The following is a 19,987-nucleotide window of genomic DNA, read 5'->3' as shown; positions in this document are numbered from 1 at the left end:
ATATGCAAGGACTGATAGAGAACACAAAGAGCCTCCACAGAACTCAAGTGCTTTGCGTAGGTCACTGATAGCGTGTGTGGGGCTTATGATACCACAGGTAACAAAGTGAAGCTGCAGCACTGTTGGGGGTGTGCTACAATAGGTCGACCATGTATTTCCACACACACCCATTTCCATGTTACTGTTAAACCACAGATTTTATCAAAGTGATGCACTAAAAATTATCTAAGTAGAAATAAGCAAAAAGCCTCCAACGGAAACTGCAGTTCTCAGGTAGACTTAACAAACAAGGGGATGTTTTGTGTCTTTTGTGCCTCCGTTGTGGTGTTTGATACATTTGGATGTTCTGCGAATGAAAATGGCAATTGTGCTTCTTTTTTTTTTTCTTTTTTTTTAAAGGGGGCAGAGGCCAAAGATTTGAGTAATGAAAAGTGGGAGTTTATTCATTTATGTATTTATTGTCATTTTCCTTTTATCTAGTTTCCTGTTATAGAAATGCATTAGCCCTGAAAGAAGCTATCAATCAGGGAGCTAATGGGTTGTAATTGCAGGCAGGGAGGCACCCACATCACAAGCGACGGGGTCCCTGTACAGTAGAGAAAGACCTACAGTGGATTCGGTCCCTGGGTGATCCCAGGTTAGAGGAAATTCTCAAGTCATTTTCCTTTTGAAACCATTACACTCATCTCAGTGCAATAATCACCCTGGCTAGTATATTTATGGCTTTAAACAAAAGTACATGGACGAAGTACGAGGGAGTTTCGGGGGGGGGGGGGGGGGACCCTGACTGTGTTATTCATAAGATTTGAGGATTTTTCCAGAGAAATATGTCTGAAATTTGGTCTTCCTGGAACTGCTGAGTGGCTAAACCAGAATACCTGCTCTGAGTCATTCCACACACACACAAAAAACAACACTCCGTCTGCTCCAGCGTTTCCAAGGAATGACAGCATCTGATACTCTCTATAGCTGTCCGTGATAGTCACTCGATTCCTGTCAAATGCCTGAGCCATCACTCACTCTCATTCTCTCTCTCACACACACACACACACACACACACACACACACACACACACACACACACACACACACACACACACACACACACACACACACGGCAAACGGTAGAGGCTGAAAAGACTTTGCTAGACAGTTTAGGGTTGAACTCTGGGAAACACGCCGTCTGCCTCTCATGGCTTCTTTTTCTCATGGGAGGCCTTAAAATGTTTGTCAGAAAACCGGAAAGGAAATCCCTCGTGAATTCGACAGAATTCACACCTTGTCTTTTTCCATCTTCGCAGGCAAAATGAAATGGGAACAAACAACACTGTGTGCTTAGGGGATTCACAGGAATGCCAGTATTTTGTGGAAATGCCAAATCTGGTCAGGTGTTATGGATTTCTAAAACCCACAAGTAAATAATGTTTTAAATGTGGCTTATATTCAAGGCATTATTGTTAACCATGTTTTACATTGGCAACAGTTCACCCCCAAAATACTGCTAGCATCATTTGTCAGTTTAGTTTTTGAGATTAAAACTGTGGAATCAGCTGGATATGTTGGAGCTAGTAGCTTTATGTGAAATAATCATTTATCTTATTTCTTTCTATATGATATCGATCTCAAAAACCATCCCTTCCCCGAAGTGTAAATACAAAACATCTTCCTGCACATCACCACAGAGATTAAATCAAGACCGCGCAACTTTAAAAAGAAAAATGGAGCTTCTTCCTCCTCTTAAAAGTAAAAAAGCAATTTAAATAAAGGAACCCATGACTTTCGGTTTCTGAAGTCCATGCTGGAAGAATGAGTTTAAGTAAAAATAACAGAGGGATCCGCAAAGCGTCATTGCTGTTCAAGTTATTGGTTTACTGTTGGCTTTAAAAGGTTTTGGTACCATTATTGCTATTATTAATAAGAAGAATCTGACTAACCAAACATAACACAGGTGTAGTACTGTGATAAAGTCTTAAGTCTTCCCTCGTGTCTTTATATGCTACTTCCAAGATCCTGGAGAACCAGAGATTTCTGGAGATCTTTAAAAGTTTCACGTTTTCTGCTTTTTTCACTCATTTTCAGTCTAGTCCTTATACTGATCATTTTCAGATTTTTCTTTCCTTCTTTTTTATTCATTACAACAACTTAACACACATTATGAATAATTCAAGCATAAAAAGGCACCTAACTTAAGGAATGAACCAGTGTTGCATCGACACATAACAGACAACTTGGAAAAGAATCAATTTTAATGGATCTTTAGGCACTTTGTTACTAACTGCCTGTTGCATAAACATTGATTGGTTCACATTTCTTTAGTGAATCCACAAAGAAATGCCAAAGATAACACAGTTTGACTGGCATGAAATAATATTTTATGCACCAACAAGGCGACTCCCAAGAGCTACAAACCTAAAGCTTGATATAGCTCAGCATGGTGAGCAGTGTGTCCTTAAAAGAGTGAAGAGGACAAATGAAGAAGGGGCAGGACAGAAACAAGTCTAGAGTAGGTGAACAGTAACTGAAAGTAGTGTTCTTTAGAAAGAAAATCCTCAGAGATGCATCTGCTCTTCACTCAAAATTCATCGGAAATGGTCTCATTGGAAGGTTGGCTGACAAGAAGTCATTCTTAGTGGAAGGAGGGAGGAAAAAGGCTCAGGTATCCCAAATTACACAAGACTAAAAAAAAAATCAGTGGCAACCGGTCTGATGCAGTGTTGAATCCAAATTTGGATTCATGGCAATGATCTCCAGTAAAAACATGCCTGATAGAAAAACTCAAAACAGAAAATATACCTTTCACCAATTAAATCACTGAACATTTTCAGTACAGCTGTTCAGTTCAGTTTTTTATTCAGTCCAGACTTCAAAATTACTGAGGGAGTGAGGGATCATCTGGACCGAGGATGGAACAAAAGGCAGCCAACATCCAAAGAAGAGGTCTGAATGTCCATGAAGAAGCCTGGAGAACTTTTCCTAAAGACTACTTAAAGAAAATATTGTAGCCTGGATATGTCGTATTAGTAATAATACACTATAATATCTACATGGCTGAGACATTAGGTATTTTTTCTTTTGGTTCATTTGGGCATAATCTTGATACTTGCATTTATTTATTAGATAAAAAAAATACTAAATTTTAGTATTTTTTTAATCTTTATACAGAAAAATGCTGGCTGTAGTGCAGTAAACCCCATTTCTGCTTTATTTTCTACCAGATCAAAACAATTTATCCTCAAAATGAAATAAACTGAAATATTATTTAATCAGCAAAACAACAACAATCTTTCAGAAGTGCTTCATGAAAGCATTAGTGTCATTTTATTTCAGTCATTTTCAATGATACCAATGATAAGAATAGGCTCTTTTTTCCCTGTGACGTGTACAATAATGCATCAACATATCATAGAGCTTAACAGCTGTACATTCGTGACCACAACTCACAACAACGACCCCTGGAAATCGGAGTGTTCATTAATCAAGCTTGTGACTTGCAGTGTCCGTGTAAACAAATGTGATTTCAATGCTAATACAATTCATGAGCTCCCTTTCACACACATTCGCGCCGACCGTTGCTTTTCCGTTTTTCTGACTTTGCTCACTTCGCCGCAGCCTCCCCATCTTTAAAACTCTGCGGGCATCTCCAGCAAACAGCTGCACATGATAACTAATATGTCATTTACTGAGGCTGCTTGCTGAGAGATGCAGAGAACCGAAAGAAGGGGGAAGTGCGGCGGTGTGGGGGCGGTGGAGAAAGCCCGATTGAAGATCTTAATGTTGCGTTTTAGCAACAATTTAAAGATGTTTTCACTTAGAGGCCTGTTGCTCAAAATGTCTCAGGGACGTTTTCCAAGTGGAGATTGCCTTTAAGTCTGATTTAAGATCAGCACGCATCCCTCCTCAAAGCCTAACTGCTAAAGCGGCTGGCTTGTCTTTCTAATTTATCTACCAGGTTTTTTTCTGCAGGGTGGCTGCTGCTAATCTGGTCGTAGGGCATTCTGTGACTCACCAGATGTTAGCGGCCAATCGAGTTTCCACACACACACACACACACGCACGCACACACACATACATATATCAAAGATTTTAACACTTCTGTTGTCGAGTGAGACGAAGCAAAAAAACAAAACAAAAAAACACAAATACATTCATGTGAACTGATTCTTGAGTGTTGTCATTCATTTTAAGGTGAAGTGGAAAGACTTCTGGAAGGAAAGGGGGGAAAACAGACTAAAAACTGTGCTGATAATTTTTCACAAGGCTGTCTAAACATGGTTCAACACAGACGAGGATGAAGTTTCAAGTAGGAGAGAAAGTCATCAGTTTTTCCTGTCCGGATAAAAACCGCCGTCCGCGCTCTCTCTGGCGTCACACCCATTCGACACCTCGAGCAGAAAATACATTTCATTTGCTTTTTTATGCTAATGTGAAAACGGGAAGGGAAGAAAAATAAATATCCTATTATTCAACAGGTAACATGACAGCCTGACTTTCTCAGAAGGAAGAATGTTGTTGTTTTTCTCCGGCTCCTCAGGAGAAACTACGAGAAGGTTCTTTCCCATCATCTGATGAGGAAATACAAGAAAGCCCTCAGGATGTGTTTGTCCTGTAAACACATTCTTACCTCTGTGTTTTCTAAAAACAATTACTGTACGCTGTGCCCTCTATATGTAAAGAACTGCTCATGCAAGGATATAATATTGCTAAATATTTGTAACTGTTGATATAAACGCAAAACATTCACTTTGTTTAAAAATCAAACAAAACTTAAACAGACCGCTAATCCATTCAAATTCATCATATGTAGGTTAACGCCTCTCTGTTAACACCAAAGGATCAGGTTTCACGTTAAAAATGTCCTGCTCAGACTTGAGATATGCATGTATAAACTTGATACTCAGACAAATATTCCACTGTCAGGACATGGGAACAGTGTTCAAAATGTAAAGTTCAAGTTATTGTGAATGAATCTCCAGTTTGTTTTGACCCTGGGTCAGCATCCGCAAGAATTCAGCCCAGTTGCCTCGGACCCTGATGTGACCCCCTACCCACGAAGCCCCTGGAAGAAAGCCAAGCCAGCGGCAGACTAGAACCTGAAAGTAACTCCAGCCAACATAGAGGCTGGTGATTTTGCTCCTGGAGGAAAGTAGCTTCTTGACCTCTGATCTATCCAACAGCGAATCCTCATCACGGAGTCTTGTGAAATGAATGTTAATAACAACATTCTGGTAAGGCAGTGTTCTACATTGCTCCATGTGTGGCAAAATATCCTTTTTAAGAGTGTAAAACTAGAAGCATGGACGATGGAGAGACACAGAGAAAGAGAGAGTTGGGGAGGGGACAGGTGCTGCACGGTGACAAGCAAAAGCACCTCATAACCTCCACCTCAGGTCTGTTTCCGAAAGGTGAAAATGTCTCGAGTTTTAGAGCCTCTCTTGCCCTCCGGTGGAGGTGTCGGGGTGAGGTTCGGTGAGGGTGTGGATGACGGGGAGGGTGAGGAGGGCTGGGGGGTGGAGGTGCCTCCATAGGGGCAGCTCTGCGAGTCTGGATGTTCACCCGAACACTCCACGGCGGGGATGTAGCGGCTGTCCCACATCCCCGGGCCGCACAGTTTACAGAGGTCGTGAAGGCTGCACGGGATCCTGGGAAGCAGGCGGAACTGGTAGAGTAGACTGCGGGCCTGGAAAGCAGGACGAGAGGAAAGGAGTTCTAGTTTGCCACGATGCGGAGCCAATAAATGCAACACAGATCGATGCTGATATCAAACAGCGCATTAAAACACCAAAATAAATCAATGGGCTCGACTCCAGGCTAAAAGATAACAAAAGACTCTCAAGGTCAGAAAGCGTGATGTTGCCTAAAGCTACAAAGTCCGCATCGCATGCAGCAAAGCTGTGGAGTTACACCACCTGCATGCTAACATGAACTCGCTGCCTGTGGTTGCAGTAGTAACACACAGTATCCATAAACATGAGGAAGCAGGCATGGACACAATAGCCGGGATGGAGATCATAAATCCTCCACTTTGGCATGGCAGCCTCCCATTTAGTACCTCAAGGCCTCTGTGGGCAACTTAATGTGCATCAGTTGCTTTGCTGCAGCATTGGGGCAGGGCTGCCTTAATGCAAGCAGCACTGGATTTGGTTTAAATGTGTAGCAATGCAGCAGTCTGTCGAAGAATTCTTATGATGATCGTAAACAACCGATTATTCTCATATTTGGAGATTGCTGCGTGATAACCTTTATTTTTGGTATGAAGGAAGCGGAGTAGTGAGATGAAATGGTAACATAAAGGCATGAAAACCAAAAAAAAAGGTTTTACTGTGATACCTTGCGCAGAACCAGCTCTCCGTTCATGTGCATGGAGAGATTGCTGAAGTGCAGCAACATCTGGTCAGTAGCGAGCTGCTGCTCTGTCACATCCTCCCCGTAGAGAACAATGATGGCCACACACAGGAACAGGTGGAAGTAGTCCGTCTAAAGAGGAGGAGATCAGCAAAGAAGTGAAAGGTAGAAGGAAAATATGCATATTATCAGCTTCTGTGGTGTACAGTCAGTTATGTTACTAATGCAAATTTAAATTTCAGTAAGTGCTTTGCATTTATTCATGCCTTTGTTATAAGGAACAACGTTAAGGACACGTCTAGGATAAGGATACATCTACGCTCACTAATATTTGCTCAAATGTCCGTTAACAAGTTGCAACTCTATCAGATGCTTTTGGTAGCCATCAACAAGTTTCTGGCATAATTTTCTGGCATGATTATGGCTGGATATTTGACCCCCTTCCCGGCAGAATTGGCAGAGTTCGTTTAAATTGTTTGGTTTACTGGCATAGACCAGAGTTTTAAGTATAGTAAATAGATTTTTAATAGCGTTGAGGTCGAGGCTTTGTGAAAGCCATTTCAGAAGCTTAATGTTAGCCTGGTTTATCCATTTAAAAACCAGTTTTCTTGTGTGTTTGGGATAATTATCCTGTTGAAACACCCAGTTGTATCCAAGTTACAACCATCTAGCTGCTGATTTGAGTGGTTAATTCCAGCAACTTTGTGGAATATATGCCACCAGAGTGGTGTAAGATCAGAATAACTTGTCCTTACGTATAACTGTCTGTAACTTGTGTAAATCTAGATGATCACTGAGTTCCTCGAACCTTCTCATTGTTCTGAGCGTTGGTTAATCCAATGGGAGGTGTCTACCAGAAACTACCAGCTGTAGCCAATCATGATCACTAATGAAAAGTTGATATGATTTGGCAAGTTCAAAGACACTGTAGAACCTTCAGGACCATTTATTAAAAGATTTAAGTGAGTGTATATTTACGTTTGACCCTGTGTGGATGCAGGTTCAAATAAATCATTAAAAGCCCAAAAATTACCATGATTTTCAATACGAAATTAAATAAGGCCTTTATTAAATCTACTGTACACAATGAGCTATTGATGTGCAATAGTATTTGTTCAGTTGTCCATAACACTTTAAAATATCTTCCCCCATGCCTTTATTATAGGTCTGTTTTCACCTCCTGGTGGAATAGCCAGACTTTTACATTTTACCTGTCCTTTTATCATTAAGAAAGCAATAAATTCTTTAAGAAAAGCAAAACATTTTTCATGAAAAATCTATTTTTGGACTAACCCCAAACATTTCGTTTAGCAAGAACTGTCGAGATAAATATTGTGTGACCCAATATTACACGATTCTTCCCTTTCACAGAAAAATCAGATATCAATCAGAAATTCTTGCTTTTAGCCCATCTGGTATGTGACACTCAACTGTCTAAACCAAGGTTTCACTCTCATATCTCTTCTATCACCACCTGTAGCTTCAGATCAGAACATCTAGAAGAGAGTTTGAGCAGATGGCACGAAGCAGTGAGGCTGATATTTGAGGAGAGGTGTTAACCTCTTTCTCACTACGCACTACACAGGCATGACTAACTCTGATAAAATACAGAAAGGGTGGGAAAATATGCACTGGGTAGATCGATTCAAGATAAGCCAAATGACTTTTTTTTTTTTTTTAAACAGTATTTTTACTTTTTACAATTTGTTTTTTAAGCTAATATGCTATTAGGGGTCACTGTAATCTCTGGGAATCAAAACCCAAAAATAAACAAAACCATTAAACCCCTTGAAGAGCAATTACAGGTTTTAAAGGCAGGATTACAGAAGCCTGCAGTGGGAAGCATTAAAGGAGTAACATGCAGCGTAGTATATGCAAAGTTTTTCTTTCAAACTTGTGTATGCAAAGGAGCCGTTCGGACTTTGACCTGACCTGGTAGTGTGCCCAGCACGCCTCCCACATGCGCAGGGCCTCGGTGTCGGGGAACTCTCTCTTAAAGCAGAGCAGGATCCAGCGATGGCAGAAGAGGAGTTGGAGGCCGTCCTCCCCGAGCCTGGTCAGGTGCTGGTGAAAACGTGGCAGCATGAGGCGCAGCAGCTCCCGCAGGTACATCTGGAAGCAGGATCATAGAGCTGTTTAAGCTTATTTCTCCTTCTATTTAAGCCAACTTTATGATTGGCTGCCCTTCATAAACTCAAAGTTTGAACAGCTGGCTGTGGAGCTGTGTGGCTGGGATGACCATATTAGGGATATCTACCCTCACTGACATCACAGAGTCAGAGTTTTATACTGCATAGTGGCTCTATAGCGTAATGATTTATACATTCACCTAACAAGCAAAAAGATCCCAGGAGGAGAGACAAATCCCTTGAGGATTGCATCAGGAAGGGCATTCGGCATCAAATATGCAGCACCAACAACTGTGGTGATGACTTATGAATAAGGGAGTAGATCAAAGTAGCTTTGTACAATGTGATTCATCAGAAAACTGAAAGAGTTGTTTAAAGAATGAACAAAGAAAGCTTAATCTAGCCACTTGCATCTGGTCAAGAAAATAGATATAAATGTCTAAGTTACAGAAATTGTTAGAGACAACTTGAAGCTGAAGTGTCAGAAAGCTGTGGTGTAAAGCGTCTCTGCAGAATCAATTCAGACATTCGTACAACTCACAAAAGACGCACAGAGAAACTGCCTACCAGCTGCCTCTCCATGTCTTCGTCCCGCGGGGAGCTGATGAAGATGGTGTTCTCCATGAGGCCGACAAAGCACCAGAAGGTGTCGCTTTCATCCTGGATCTCAGTGAGCAGCGGGGCCACCAGGTCAGACATGCCCTGGCAGTAGCCCATGTCAGGATTAAACACTGCATAGTTGAGCAGAATCCGCCTGAGGCGACAACAACCACGAACATCTTAGTGGTGTCATAACATCTCAGCATCTCAAAAAAAGCGCTGTAAGTGGCCACAGTAGAACCATAAACATAAACCCCTTTCACAGTCTCCAATACAGCCTCTACACAGTCCTGCCAAACCAAATGTATAGTCCCACCCAAACACTCTCAGGTTTTTTTTTCCCTTTTTCTTGCATGGTTACCAATTTTGAGAAAACTTCCTTTGCTGTTTTCAGACCTTAGTAAGTACTGCATAAACAAAGGAAACAGGCTAAAGATAGTTTCTGTTGTTTGAGCACTAAATTAAAAACAAAGACTGAATTTGTGGAGACTGAGACTGCAATATGAGGATGCCGGTCTCTCTGCTTAGACTAAATGATCCAGACAAATGTCTATTTGACATATCAGTAATAGCTGTGAGCTAACTTATGAGATGAGTGCTCTCTATCTGGACATGTGCAGTGCTGGTATCACCCCAGCTCACATACAATATGAGACATAATGCCAGGACAAATACCAGGAGCCTTGATGAGAGTCACTAAACTAATATGCTATTTAAATCCTCTTGCTCCTCGTTTGGAAAGCTATTAGCTCTGAGTATGCATCAAAAGTGCTCAGACGGCTTAGTCAGAGTCAATAAAGCATGAAACTCATTTGCCGTTCCCTCAGGGTTCAGAATATGAAATGAATAGGTACGCCTGTGCGTTGGGCTGAGGAACGATAAGGCTGGACTGGGAGAAGGTGACAGATAGAAATTTAAAGTGGATGGGAAAAATGAGAAAAAGATGGTGGTCTGACCTCATGATCTCCACATTCGGGTTGTTCTCGCCTCTAAAAAAGTGGTTGCTGCGGTCCGTTCTCACCACGTCTTTATCCACCGTGAACTGGACCTTTCTCCAGAACTCACTGTGCTCCTCCGGGCTCATGGACAACCTGAGAAAAATTCATATAAACACCAGAAAGCAACAGAAATATTAAGCGAAAGAAAAGGCAAACTTAAAGTTGCAGCAGTTAATAAAGCTGTTAAAGCGGTGGCGTTAAAAAAAAGTTTTTCACTGCACAGTCTCTTAGGAAATGCTTGGTAATTAGAATCACAAAATGAAGGGTTATCAAGTGATCGTTGATGCAAATGTGACTCAGGTGTAACACTAACACTTAGCTAGAAATGAACAAAAAATCCAGGGGTGTGTAAACAGTGGGCCTGGCAGGGTATTTTACAATCAAGTGTTCCACTGAGAATAATACCACAACCATAAAACTCCCCCTATCCTTCCCTGTAGATGTTAGCAACTATATTAGCAATGTACTCTGAGTGTGGCACTAATGTACTCAAGTCCTAACAAGCAGAGGGGATTTAATTAACACTGTTTGTTTTCCATGAAGCCCCACCAGGAATAATGAGCGCACACCTGATGCAATGCCACGCAACTGTTTAGTTTTTGTTGTGTTCGTGTCCTTGGACCCTTCTACTTCTCTTTGACTTGAAATTTGAATTGTTTTCATCACTTTGTCGTTCATAAGCCTAGACAATAAGAACATAGATAGTTATAATTGAATGAGGCAAAAATCTGTATTTTTATGTGACTTTTCTGAGGTGAGACTTTTTTTGAGGGAAAAAAAGTCTTAATCTATCCCTCGTTTCTATATATTTTGCAAAGATGGGACATAGGTGCAGCAATTTATTGAAAAATGTGCAAACATACATGGAAATACAGGATATACGACAAAAACAATTCTGGTTTGCATGAGTCTAACAACCTTGAAAGTCAGTATTTGGTGTGACCACCTTTATTGAGCACAGCCTGAACTCTCTTAGGCACGTTTTTGTGTATTGTGTTTAAGTAGTCTTCAGGAACACTTCTCCAGGTTTCTTGAAGGACAGTCAAAGCTCTTCTTTGGATGTTCGTTGCCTTTTGTTCTGTTCTCTGTTAAGATAATCCCACACTGCTTCAATAATGTTGACCTCCAGGCTCTGGGGAGGCCAATCCATGACCAACTCCATCGCACTGTGTGTGGGATGCAGTCGTGGAGACTTTGAGACTCTTTCCACGTGGCAATTCATGGTGGATCAAACGCTCTCTTCAGATTTTTCAAATTTTAACTAAAGAAATAAATTGTGTGTTTTTTGTGGCAGGCTGCAAGTAACAAAGTGCCTAAAGATACAATTTAATGTTGCTTCTCTTCCAAGTTGTCTTTTATGTGTAGACTGGTTCATCCCCTGAATTAGGTCTCTTTTATATGCTTCAATGTTTCACAGGTCTTTGTTAAGTGGCTTAATCAACAAACAACATTACTCTGAAAGCGGTCATATACTATACAAAGACTGGACGAATGAGTAAAAAAAATGTCCAAAGACTATTGCTCAAGACCCCTTTAAAAACTACAAGAAAACCTGGCTCTTAACAACTTTCTTAAACCAATAATGAACTATTTTTAATTTTAATCTTGATGGCATTGATATATTTTTTTAAACGTTCTTCAAGCAGGAACTGAAAACAATGAAACCTTTATCTGCTTTAAAAAGAAACCTAATCGGATGATATCATCTGCCGGACATTATTCAGGTTAGACCAGAAATGCGATTGACATGATTCCTGTCATGCCACAAGTGAGAAGCAGCAAGTTAAATTTGACATATGTATGGTAAGTATAAAAGCTCAGAAGCCTTATCAACTGGATTATTTGGTATCCAATAACTAGACTGTGATTAAAGGCCAAAGGCTTCTCATTGTAGCAGTATAGGTAAGATCTTTTAAATGTGTTTTTATTGTTTTGTTTTGTTATTTGTAATTTGAGGACAGATCTGCTCCATTTTCTTTTAAAAGTTGAGCAGTCTTAATTTAAAAATAGCTAACCTACAGATACAATTTAAAATTGGTTCTTTGCCAAGTTGTCTGTGTGTATAGACCCTAAACTGGTTCATCCCTTGAGTTAGTCACCCGTTTTTAATCCTTGAATGGTTCAGAAGTCAGAGTTCAGTGGCTTAACAAAAAATCTCCTACAAAAATCATCAGGTAGAAGGACTAGAGTGAAAATGACTGAAAAAGCAGCCAAAAAGTCCAAAAAATGTCCAAAGAAAACCTCTGAAAAGTCTTCAGAAAAGCCTGGAGAGCTATTGCTCAAGACCACTTTAAAAAATTAAAATAACTTTTATTTATAGTATAGTATACTTATACTTATAAGCTCTAAAAAAAATTAAATAAAACAATTTATCTTCAAGTTAGCCAGAGGACATTTTCTTATATCATGTAATAAAAGCTGCAAACAAAAAAAATTATGACAACAGCTTGAAATGTTTTTTAAATGATAGGGATAAGAAAAAGGACAACTACTGGTATGCTTAATGTATGTTCACATTCCTCTGTTAGGTTCGCATATTTTCTTGTTGTGCGCTCACATTTCAAATTCAAATTCAAATTTTATTTGTCACGTACACAGTCATACACAGTAATCACAATAATCTAGTGTCAGTCTGGTTAGTTTTGCTTTACTTGTTATTGCTGCCCCATTTCCATTGACGGCCAGGTAGTTATCACATCTGACGGTGACACAGAATGAAAAGACATGTCTCTTTGCTCCTAATGATCAACTAGTGGCCCCGGAGGCTGGCTCTACTCAAAGGCTCTTTACAGGAATCCACATCACAGTCAGAACAAGGACTCTAATTACCTGACTTCAATAAGACCTTCTCAAGCACTCAAAATGTTAATAGGCCATACACATGAAACCTGTCCAATTATCATATTCATTACAGACAGAGGGGCACAATGTGTGAAAATATGTGTACACTTAACCTTTTTGATGGCAGGCTGGAGGCAAATGAAGACTGGGGAACGTGCTCGTGTGTGTGTGACGTGTGCGTGTGGTTGGCCGTGCATACCGAAGCTGTGTTCTGTTTTTTTGTTTTTGTTTTATTTTTTCCATCCGACAAGACAGTATGATCTGATAAGCGCTGACATGTTTTTTTCTCAAGAGACCTTTTATTTCACACCCAGCACCTCCCCTTAACACTTTCCTGATTGCGCCTATTGATTGCTGAGCGCCTGCGATGAAAAGCCACAATAGGCTCACATATGGTTTAATGTTTGACTGACTGAGCATTTGGCAGCAGACACTGCAGCCACATGATAGTTTATCTGTGTTTCAGAGAGTGAAGCATACAGATGTCTCTCAATACAAGCTTTTTCTTTTTTTTTAATACTTTTAAAAAGACTTCATGATGTTAACACTGTACTTCCACAAACATACCTCCTCTGCTGGATGTCATGGTACTGGCTACGCTTTTGCAGTCTCCAATCTTCCCTTTCTTGGGAAGAGGAGTCATAGCTGTAGTAGTGCAGCAGGAAGGGCCACACCTCACCACGAATGGATGGGTCGATACCACCGAAAAAGATGGCCTGGTAAAAAGAGTGTAGAGGTGAGCACAGAGGGAGTGTGTTCTCTGCGTTCAAAGGGCAAGCAGGGGCCAAAACTGATAACTATGAGAGCAAACCATACTTTATGCAAACAAGGCATGCAGACAGTGCGGCACAGCCTGCAATGCAACTATCACCTCACTAGGCTTGTTTATCAAGTGCTGCAAAATGTTGCAAGACTGAAACTTCTGTAATGTTAACGGGGGGGGGGGGGGGGGGGGGAACAAAAAAACAAACACTGCTTTGTCAGCAGGTCCAGCAAGAACAGTCCTCTTTTGCAATTCCTGCACTTGTGCATTTACTGAGGAAATGTTTTGGTCTGAGTCTAACGGCCTCTGAGTCATTTTCAACAATATGGTAAAGTTTAAACTGAGTCAATCAAAGAAGACTGAAATGAGTCACAGGGGGACAGTGGCCAAGACCAATCCTCTCATCATTTACAACCTGGGAGTGCTGATTCAAACTGAAACTTCAGTGTAGGGCTGAGTTTCAAAATGACTTTCCGAAGCATGTGCTACCAGAAAATGTGATGCTTACAGTATGGATAGGTATGACTGAGCTTAACATATTAGCTGATTGATTACGTTCTGACTGATTCCTCAGAATTATAATAGCCTGCTTGTGTTCACACCTGCATACATACCTTGCGCAGCTTATACTCCTCCTCCACCTGTCCGTTCTGGTTGAGGTGACGTAGCCAAGTGGTGACATCCAGCCTTCGATAAAGCCTCTCTTCTGGGTGAGTCTCGGCCGATGGCAGGGTGGGCCTCTGGATGGAAAACTGCATGCAAGACTTCTCATCTGACACCTGATGTTAAATGAGACCAAAGGGGAGAAACACATTGGCGAGGACACTACAACTGAATAAAAACCGTTAAAAAAAATGCTTCCTTTTCCAATAAAACTAGAAGCCAAACTGGGAATTTGGGCTGTAACCCGACCTGGTCTTTGAGCTGAGTTTCTCTGCAGCACTTCCACTGCTGGAACACCTCAGCCAGCTTGTCCAGGCCAGCATGATGAAAGTGGAGGATCTTATATTGGCTTTCTCTGCTAGCTATCACCAGCTGGCCACTAGTGCAGGCCTCGTCACTGCAACAACACAATGGTGAATGATAAAGTCAATAACTACTGTAGTAATAAAGAACCTCACGCAGCGAACAAAGAGCCTGTGAGAGAGAGAGAAACATTACGCAGTAGCGCAGCAAAGTGACCCCTCGCGACCTTTCTCCGACCTTTTGCACTCTCCGACTGACCTGAAGAAGAGTCTCAACGACCTCATGTGACCCAGGTCGACCCTGAAAACTCCACACAATTGCTCCAGAGCTAGGAGCTTCTGCTGCTCCTCCCACCGCATGCCCTGCGACTGGCTGCTGCTCTCAGAGGGGGCATGGCTGTCCAAACTTGAAGCAGAGCTGGCCGAGTGGTTCATGGATTCCTCGCACAGCTCCCTGGAAAACAAATAAATTTAAAAAAAAAAAAGAAAAAAGATTTTGGAATCAGAATTTGGGGGTTTGTTTAATTCAAGTATTTTCCCCTTTACATCACAATAGGGAGTCTTTAAATGTAGTTTCTCTCTCTTTGCTTCTTTAACCTCACATTCAGATAGAAAGTTGTGTTTTTCAACGTGAAGCATTGACAGTGAATATCACAAAGTCAGAGGCCGTTGGTGGAGACACTCCTCGGCTCAGCTCTTCCCTGTTGTTTTATGTCTCAATATGTTTTTCACCAAGAGGCTGAGAATAGGAGGAATGCATGGAGGCGTCAGAGGACAGAAACACACACATGCACAAACACACAAGGAAATCTGTACACACACAAATCACACACACACACAAATCACACTGTCCGCTGTCCAATTTCCCCTGTCATTCCCTCATGGCAAGCATGTTGTTCCCGGCACTGAAACCTGAGCTGAAGGCTCCTCTGCTGCACGAGGAGACACACAAGAACACACACATTATAATCACACGTGTGTGCAGAGAAACATGCATGCGACAATGCCAAAATATGTACGTGGCCAACACAAACACGCACTGCGCACCGCAGCAAACCACACGCCAGCCAAACTGCTCGCTGGCTGGCGTGTTCTCTCTAACGTACACTCATGTAGACAGACACACACAGACGCTCAAGAATGGACCATAGCTAATGACCAAAATGCACTCGCAAACACGTCTCCAGACCTGCTAACGCTGAGAAACAGAAATGCATTAAACCCGGCGACATTTGAGAAGCACACGTGTAAATTAAGTTGCCTGATTATGACTTGCTATAAATCCTACACACACACACACACACACATATATATATATATGCATCAGAAATATATTTTTTTAACAATACAGCCAAGAAGAGGTCATTCACGATCAAAATTTAGTAAGAGAAGAATATCAATTTGTAAAAATGTATATATTTTTTCCACTCTGCTCGCATCAGCTGACACGTTGGCTTCTTTGATCACGAGGGAGGCCGGCTGAGCCTTTTACGCCCCGAATCAATCATGTCTTGCTAATAATTTGCCTGTTAGCAGATGGGAAAATAACAAGGCTGATCAATCCAAGCTGCACTGTTTCCTTATGCTATCTGGTGATTTACTGCTCTCTGTCTCATGTATCATGCCACAAACCAGACTGTGGAAGACTACGAGACGGGGAGAGAGGCGCAGAGAGTTCTGGTAAGAGAGTTAGGCAATGTGAACTATGAAGGAGATCTTTTAACGGACAACTGTGTTTCCCCTTTTTTTTTGTTAAGTGACTGTGAAGGCCCATAAGCCCATTTACAGCTGACATTTCCTTCTCTCTTTCCTGCATGCTTAAGACTCATACATTAAAATCTTTTTGTATATTTCGCCACACAGACAAAAAAAAAAAGTAACAAAGGTCAGAGTGAAAAAGCACTTGATTTCTGAAATCTGAGCATGGGTCATTCACTGTGCTGCGTTCAAGCGTAAACTCAAGAAGTGATTAACAACATCTGTCAGTGTTTAGAGCTCGATTCTATTCATTTATATTAGGGAGCAAAAGTAGGCAGCAGTCACGCCATAAATTCTGCACAGTGTACATTATATAAACAAGCTGTTTTGCTTGAGTGAGACTGCTGTAACCATCATGTCCCACCAGGCCAGGGTGAGATCAAACTGCCCTGAGGCCCTGTGTAATGCTTCCCTCCACACACATAAGGCTTTACTCCGGGGGAAAGTGCTGCCAGGTCACCCTGAGAACCACCACGCAGTGAACAGGCCTACAGAGACTCCCAGGTCCTCTAGCTAATCCCTGGAGAGAACAGGGAGTTTAAGGGAGGGCTCAGATGAAGGGGGCGGTGTGGGCGCACACTGAAAAGTGGTCAGTACAATTTGAAGTTTTAGAAAAGGAGAAAAAACATCCAGCATCATCTTATCCTTTTCGGAAATAATCCCTCAAAGGCACTTTCTGCACTCTGGACACTCTTTTGTCGATATTAAATGTACTTTAATTTGATTATAAACCAACAGATAAAGAAGAAAGAAATATTTCTGCTGAAAAAAAAAATCCTGTTTACCGATTTTTTCCCCCTTACATAACAATTAGGTAGTTGAAAAAATATTTAAACATGGAAAACTGGAAAAACAAGGAAAAACTAAGATCGCAACTGCCAGACCAAATATACGTAACAAATGGTTGCAAACGTTTTCAGGCGTCACAGTAAAAAACCACTGTTCTTAGACATAATCATATACTAAACGTTCCACAAAGTGCAGCCCCAAGAAGGCAGTACGCATTGACAGCATCATAAACTAATGTTAAACTTTAAAGAAACTTGTTAAGAAGCTCGACAGAGATTGCTGCAGATTTCTCTCTCTCCCTCTTTTTTGCCCTCTCCCACCGCTCTCCTCTTTCTGCCCCCCCTTTTCATCCGCTCTCACTCTCATTCGCAGAGCTTTCTCTTTGAATGATTCCAAGTGACATGTTTCCAGTTCCTGGCCCCTTAACAGTGTCAATTAAAGCAAGAGAGAGAGAAAGAGAGATTGAGTGGGTTCCAGGGTTTTGGCTGCTGCTCTGCTCTCTTCAGTCCTCTAATCCAGAGAGCTGACATTCAGCCCAGCACAACAACCCTGGGAGCACTGAGAATCAAAGGGCTTCACACAGACTTTAGGAAGGGGAAGGGGAAAGGGGGTGGTGGTGGTGGGCCGAAGTATTTGAGAGGTGGACAACACCAAACGATACAACAACTCGAGAATATGCAAAAGGAAGAGATGTGAAATAATAATAATGAGAAAAGTGGGAGGAGTTGACAGATATGGAGAACAGAGGAGAATCCAAAAGAAGAAGAAAAAGAAGGAGGGGGGAAAAAAATAACAGGCAGAGGAAAAGATGGATACAGTGCCAGAGAGCTGTGAAGAGACACCAACAGCAAGTGAGGCAGAGAGTTTTGGATGAAGAGAGGGACGGAGTAAAGGTTAGAAGCTGTGAAGCAAAGAGCAATGCCAAGTCACACACTGACTGCACTTACAGCGAATGTGAAAAAGTGGCTAAAAACACTTAAAGTCACACTGTTTCACTCTCTCGCTTTTTTTTTTCTTTTTTGGTGGGGGTGGGGCGGTGGGGGGGGGACACTGACACAGGCTTACACATTTCTGGGCAACATATCAGGCCACATAGCTGCGTGAGGAAACATCCGCAAAGGGAATCATAAAATCACACGACCGCGAGGTCTGAACAGCAACGCAATTACTGTACAGATGGCTCCCCTGACTACAGAACAGTGTGTGGAGGGATTGTGGTTTGGCTTGCTTTATTTTTGTTTGTTTTTTTAGGATTTGGAGACTTATTTAAAGACCTCTGTGACATTACACAGCATTTAGATCGAAGGCCAATTTAAATAAAAATTGAAATTGTGAAGCCTGATAACATTTCATGGTTCCTGCTGAAGTCATCTACCTGCTTTCAGGTCGCTCGGGACATTTAGCTGTAGTGCAGTGAGCCACCTTGTGGCTTCAAACTGTAAACCAGCTCACATGCAATCAATTCTTTTCTTTTTGGCTCCACCTTCTGGTAGCTTAGGGCAACTAAAAAAAACAATTTGTGAATAAAAATAACACAAAAAATTACAGTAAGGGAAAATTTAACATTATGTTATTCGAAGCCACAACAAGAAAGGGAAAGAAATCAATCATTTTGACTTTATGGAGCAACTTAGCTGATATTAAATAGAATGAAATATTTACTATAAATTTACTTTGGAGTACCATTGAATACCTCGAGGAATGTAGGAACAGCCCACTAATATAGCCTCATTCGCTTTTAAAAGAAACACACACAATCTCATAATATTTATAACACAATCTACTCACACAACACTTCCATGATCTTTAAATGTATGCAAAAATAACCCAAAATAACCCTTCCCATAAGTTAGTTCCTAAACACGTGGCAGGCTCAGTCTGAAAAAAGCTGTCCAAAGTTTTTGATTATATTTTCTTAAAACTGCGCATAACAGGCTTTGAATGTGTTAGTTCCTGTTTGGTGACTGGTTAGAAGTGTTATCCAGTCAACAGAGATGTGTGTATGAACCCTGCTGTATGAAACAGAAGTGTAAACGGTTTAGCTTCACCTTTCTTTGTTTGTTAAATAAACTTGAGAACCTGGACAACAACGGGTCAGTTACTGTAGTTTTCACACAGTGTCTTTATTTTTATGATAACAAATACAAACACAAAACAATATGTAAAATGCTAAGTCACACCATCCCTCAAAAAAACCCCAAAAAACCCCAACAAATAATTACATTTGAATAATTTTAAAACTGAGTTTGCACGCACTGGAGGATTTAGTGTTGCATTGTGCTTAAAATTTATTTATATATATTATATAATAATATATATATACTATATTAATATATATATATATATATATATATATATATATATATATATATATATATATACACACATATACATACACACACACATTAGGGGTGCAACGATACTCGTATCGATATTGAACCGTTCGATACAGTGCTTTCAGTTCGGTAAGCATATGTATCGAACAATACAAATTTTTTAATTTATTTTATCAACTTTGCTTCTGACGATGCTGTCTGTGTTGAGAGCTCACTGGATCTGCGTTCGACTACTCCGCCTAGGCTGCACTGTCGAGCGCAGATCCACTGAGCACAGCACAAGCTAGCAAGACAGAAGCTAAGCTAGTTGCAACATGGGAAATTGAACCTCCCCCACCCTCATTCAGATCTGGCCTTTGGAACTATTTCATCATTCATCTATTCCGTCATTTAGACAGCCGTTAGCACATGATTCTCCTTATGGGGACCTGATATGTTTAATATGCTGCTGAGAATATAGCCCAGA

The 19,987-nt window shown here is 41.1% G+C and overlaps 1 protein-coding gene across 2 annotated transcripts in view; it reads right to left on the bottom strand.

The window, feature by feature from the left end:
- Positions 1-3,283: 3,283 nt before the first annotated feature.
- Positions 3,284-19,987, bottom strand: part of tbc1d16 (TBC1 domain family, member 16) — a 29,213-nt gene continuing 12,509 nt past the window's right edge. For both annotated transcript variants that reach the window (XM_026165072.1, XM_026165070.1), the window contains exons 5-13: positions 14,898-15,092; positions 14,586-14,733; positions 14,288-14,452; positions 13,478-13,626; positions 10,028-10,162; positions 9,039-9,225; positions 8,275-8,454; positions 6,328-6,474; positions 3,284-5,677 (exon numbers count right to left, since the gene is read on the bottom strand). In XM_026165072.1, coding sequence (XP_026020857.1) covers positions 5,384-5,677; positions 6,328-6,474; positions 8,275-8,454; positions 9,039-9,225; positions 10,028-10,162; positions 13,478-13,626; positions 14,288-14,452; positions 14,586-14,733; positions 14,898-15,092 — 1,600 coding nt within the window. In that variant the 3' untranslated portion in view covers positions 3,284-5,383. The remainder of the gene's footprint in view (positions 5,678-6,327; positions 6,475-8,274; positions 8,455-9,038; positions 9,226-10,027; positions 10,163-13,477; positions 13,627-14,287; positions 14,453-14,585; positions 14,734-14,897; positions 15,093-19,987) is intronic.

Source organism: Astatotilapia calliptera, chromosome 4, assembly GCF_900246225.1.
Source record: "Astatotilapia calliptera chromosome 4, fAstCal1.2, whole genome shotgun sequence".
Classification (NCBI taxonomy): Eukaryota; Metazoa; Chordata; class Actinopteri; order Cichliformes; family Cichlidae; genus Astatotilapia; species Astatotilapia calliptera.
Note: the sequence above shows the minus strand (reverse complement) of the source record. Positions and strands in the feature narration are given on the sequence as shown.